The sequence below is a fragment of the Sinocyclocheilus rhinocerous genome, unplaced genomic scaffold (genome assembly GCF_001515625.1).
Source record: "Sinocyclocheilus rhinocerous isolate Xijiao unplaced genomic scaffold, SAMN03320098_v1.1 scaffold706, whole genome shotgun sequence".
Lineage (NCBI taxonomy): Eukaryota > Metazoa > Chordata > Actinopteri > Cypriniformes > Cyprinidae > Sinocyclocheilus > Sinocyclocheilus rhinocerous.
This window is the reverse complement of record NW_015632479.1, coordinates 496,611-501,529: the sequence shown is the minus strand read 5'-3', so window position 1 is coordinate 501,529 and position 4,919 is coordinate 496,611. Positions and strand designations below refer to the sequence as shown.

The 4,919-nt window shown below is 39.2% G+C and overlaps 1 protein-coding gene across 1 annotated transcript in view; it reads left to right on the top strand.

Annotated features, from left to right (window-relative positions):
- Nucleotides 1-4,160, top strand: part of LOC107742606 (germ cell-specific gene 1-like protein) — a 7,734-nt gene extending 3,574 nt beyond the window's left edge. Inside the window, exons 3-5 of the mRNA XM_016555649.1 lie at nucleotides 392-544; nucleotides 2,929-3,040; nucleotides 3,645-4,160. Of these exons, the coding sequence (XP_016411135.1) occupies nucleotides 392-544; nucleotides 2,929-3,040; nucleotides 3,645-3,945 (566 nt within the window). The 3' untranslated portion in view covers nucleotides 3,946-4,160. The remainder of the gene's footprint in view (nucleotides 1-391; nucleotides 545-2,928; nucleotides 3,041-3,644) is intronic.
- The last annotated feature ends 759 nt before the right edge of the window (nucleotides 4,161-4,919 follow it).

The window sequence follows — 4,919 nt, the reverse complement described above, 5'->3', positions numbered from 1 at the left end:
AGACATTCAGAAACAACACCTCTCTGAAGTATTTCATTATTTTCAGTAAAATGGACAAAACTTTTGTCCCTCACAGCCTTGTTTTCATTTATAACGAGTCTGAAACTAGAAAACTAGACAACATCTTCCACACTTTGGCATTTGTGTGAATATTGTCATCATCCTCTCGCTTAAAGTGCATGTGACAGCATGAAGACTTCCGCCGAACTCTATGAAATATGTAGATGCATCCACATGCTTTCAAAGCTGAGTTCTCCTTTTAAATCTCAGTGTCAAGTTTCTGGTATATAAATATTTCAGCAGCTCCCCGAGTGCGTCGTCTCATAATTTCCTCAGGGCCTGTCAGAAAGTCCCTCGATACACACATCGCTTCTCTCTCTCATATCCTCAGGTGTTTTGTGGCTCTGCATCGTGGCCGAGTGTCTCTATATCTTACTGCTGGCCACCGGAGGAATCCTCATGTCCATCGAGGTTTGCCATTTTGGAAACGTCATCGAAGGACTGAAACTGAATGCCTTTGCTGCCATATTCACAGTCCTGTCAGGTAACGTGTTGCATTTCTATAACACCAAAACGGAGGATTAAGGGACTATATTTACCTCCTTAAGCTGATTTTCAAGGGGCATTTTTACCTTTATAAGGGCCAATTTTCTAAACTTAGTAAAGATGATGTGTCACCTATTATGTAATAAAGCAATAAGCCCCAAGAAGCGGAGTGCCTACAACCCCCTTAAGCTGTTATAAATTCACTGTAAACCACGGCTTCACGGGGTTATTGCTTTTATAAAACGGTTATTCCATATACGTAGTAAGGCTTCACAAAATAAAACAGAGCAAATAAAGTGTAATGATATTAATAAAAACAGTATTCTTCCACCAAACAATGTAGCTCCTCAGAAACAGTTGTGGTTGCAACAAAGTGGTTGCCGAGCAACAGACAAACGTAAACAAAGTGTATGTTACTTTGTAGAGTCATTTACAACAGCTTCGAACGCGGCTCAGCCAATCAGAATCAAGGACCGGAACTATCCGCTTTATAAATCACAATTAAATTAAATTGATATTAACAAAAGCCATCTTTGCTGACATTTAGATGTATTTACGCAGACTGGTTAATGCAGCTCAGAGATGCAATGAATGCATTTACACCGCAGTTACAACTGCATAAATAATGTTAAGAGATTAATGCATAAATATACTGAATATAGAACTATGAAATGTTACTTTAAATATGAAACTAAAACCACCAGTAGGTGGCGACAAATCACTGCCTTAATAAGTGGATCATTGATTTACTAATGATTCTGAAATAAAGTGTGTGACTTGCTGATTTTGGAACGATGTACCAGCATACTATTACTATTTCTGCCATAAAAAGATGCTAAACATAGTAAGAGGAGTATACTAGTATGCAGTTTCGAATTTAGCAGCTATATGAATGACTTACTGAATCATTGACTCAATTGATTTATTGATTCACAAACACTGTGAATCATTCAGGAACGAAACACCACAGTGCTGATCGTGTATGCAATGACATATTGACAATATTGTGTCTAAAATGCACATCACTACATATTAACTTGAACATAACATTAACAAATTTCATTTATTTATTGCATACCATTGTAGAAAGTATAAAATAGCGATCTGTTAGATCCACATTCAAGACGCATTGTGTTTGACTGACCAATTTAAAAAATCAAAGACAGGTGAAGCAAATATCCCTTTTCTATATTAGCTATTGCAATGCATTAAAGCCCTCTAGCAGCTGTCCTCATAGAGATGCATTACTGGTCGATGTCTATCTACCTGCAGGCTGTCCTTTGCCTGTTTTTTTGTGGCGAATGTCTTTGCATTTATGTGCTATCAGAGCCCAGAGATACATACAAAAACATCCAGCCCAAAATCCCATATAAGCCTCACAGTATTGGTTATCCAGAATAAACAATATAAATAAGTGATCATGTTTCTGAAGGGTTACTGTAGTGAACGTGGGCTGCACTGTCCGGGATTCTGCTGATTCATGAATTAATGTGGTTAACAAGCGCTTTTTATTGTTATTATTCACTAGTGTGTTTGTGATGGTGTCTGCATACAGGCGGATCGCTGCGGTTGTCATGGAGACGTGAGGGTTATCGTCAGGCACGTGTGAGGATTTAGATGGACATTATGTTATAAGAGACACACACCACCTTTCGTAGGGAGTCTCTTTCAGCTTGCTGTTGCTGTTTTTCCACTCGATTCTGTGACTCAGATTTATTGAGTGGATTCACAGCGGCTCAGAATGCAGATTTAGTGAGCTGTAAATAATGTGTAATTTACCTCTGTCCTTGCTATTTCTGGCGAGGTGACTTTGATTGTCCAGACTGCGGGTCTGACGCTGTTGATTAAGTCCAGTTTGCCATCTGGCCAGAGCATGCTTCACTTCAACATAATGACAACATTAGGCAGAAAACCTGACAATAAAATTGCATATGTTGTTTTTTTATACTACATTATGATATATATATGTGGTTGTGTGTGTGTGTGTGAGTGTGTGTGTGAGTGTGTGTGTGTGTGTGTGTGTGTGAGTGTGTGTGTGAGTGTGAGTGTGTGCGTGTGTGTGTGTTTGAGTGTGTGCGTGTGTGCGTGTTTGAGTGTGCGCGTGTTCGTGTGTGCGTGTTTGAGTGCCTGTAAGGGGTAGGTTTAGGGGTAGGGTTGGTGTAGGGCAATAGCACATACAGTTTGTACAGTATAAAAACCATTGTGCCTATGGAATGTCCCCATAAAACATGGAAACACAACATGTGTGTGTGTGTGTGTGTGTGTGTGTGTGTGTGCGTGTGTGTGTGAGTTTATGTGTTTTATGCTGTAGTTCAGCACTGCCTCCTGCTGGTGACACAGAGATCAGTCTGTAACAGTGTTTGTCTCTGGTCTGGGACACAGGTCTTCTCGGGATGGTAGCACACATGATGTTCACTACAGCATTCCAGCTGACCGTCAGTCTGGGCCCGGAGGACTGGAAACCACAGAACTGGGACTACAGCTGGTCTTATATGTACGTTCACTCATGCCATGTGCTCAGGGATGCTTGTCTTGGGACTTTTAACAGCTCAAGCACTAGAAACAATGCATTGCAAATGCAAAACTGATATGAAAAATGCTTGAATGTGAGCTCAAAATATAATAATATAATATAATATATATAATATAAGTCTTATAGTTCATAGTACAATAATAGAATTGATTAACTTGATCTAAAAAAAATAAATAAAAATGTACACAATACTTTTTTTTTTTTTTTTTTTATATTCAAGTAGATAGATTCAAGTAGATCAAGTAGAGTAATTACAAATCAAAGATGTTTATACTGCAGACCTGTACTAATATGAACATTATTCATTCATTACTATATAATAAATTGTAATTTCAAGAAGGAAATTTTGAGATAGAAGTCATAATTATGAGAAATAAAGTCAGATTGCAAGAACAGATTCATACTGTTTGCAACAGCTTGTGTATCCTGTGCCTAGTACTTCCGACATGCATGTTTTTTGAGTCTTGCAGGTCCATCATCTGTCCTTGATGATGCCTGATTGTTTAATAACTATAGTTAAAAGAGCGATGCTGATTTGAAACTCTCTTGACGTTGTTTCCTCCAGCTTGGCCTGGAGCTCGTTCACTGCCTGCATGGCCTCCTCGGTCACCACCATCAACAGATACACTAAGACTATTCTGGAGTTCAAACACAAGCAGAGGAACATTGAGAAGAACCTGAAGATCAAGCAGAAGCTACTGGACCTGGACTCTCCAGACCAGGTGTGGGACATGTACATCAGCTCCGTCCCCAGCACGGCCGAGGAGTTTCTGGACCTGTCCAGTTCTGGACGCAAGCTCTCCGCCAATTCAGTCTTCCTGGACCTCAATGACCTGCCGTCTGCACAAGCAGAGGAGTACTGCTGAAGTCTCGCTCTTCTAGCGTCTTTATCAGAGCCGTGGCCATGCAATAAGGTCTCATGACTGTGCTCTTGCATAACGTTTGGTTTGATGTTGTGCTGCTGTCTGAAGGTGATGCTGTGCGTTTTAGTTCGTTATTAATGTGCTGCTGACGTTGTATGCGTAAGACGTATTGTGGAACCAGAACTGGGATGAATGAACGATTTTCCTCAATCGTAGAGAATTAAATGTGACAAGAGGAATTTTTTTTTAAATCGAACCATTGAAACTGCATTAGAAACATTCTGAGAGCTGCCACTGATTCAGTAGAAACAGTAGATCTTTTGCTTTTAATGAGACACAGATTACGTTCCTGAGTGCCTTGGTTTGAGCTATTGATCTTGGTTCTTTAACCGTAGCATGCAAAAGTCCTGGAACAGTTTATTTTATAGCCTATTTGATCATCCGTAATATGAAGTAATGTAAGGATAACCCTTTCATTTAGCTCTATTTTGTTAGCTTCTCAGCTCTAAAATATAAGAGAATAATTTTGCTTTTGAGTTTGCATTCTAGTGCAGTGATCTATAAGAGTGTCACTGTGAAAAGAACAAAAGTGTAATTCTAGATAAGCACAAGCGAATGTCTGGGATAGAAGAAGTGGCTTTACTGTGTGGTGTTGTGTTTAGGATGAAAGAACGTGATCCATGAGCTCAAGTTACTTGAATGTGTTTGGGTTCTGTATATTTGACCTCATTTCAATCATAAGAGTAGATAACATCGATGTATCCATTAATCTGTCTATGAGTCTTTGTTCTGCCAAAATGAACTGTTTGTATTTTATGTGAAACATATAGAAGATTCAAATGCTTTTTTACAGTAATCTACAAGCGGCACTGACCAACTCCTTCTAGACTCATGGTGTTAAATGCATGTCAGCTCGTTCATTTTTTATTTGATATTTTGTGTTCTCATAAGTGAGCGAATTGCTGTATCCTTCATTT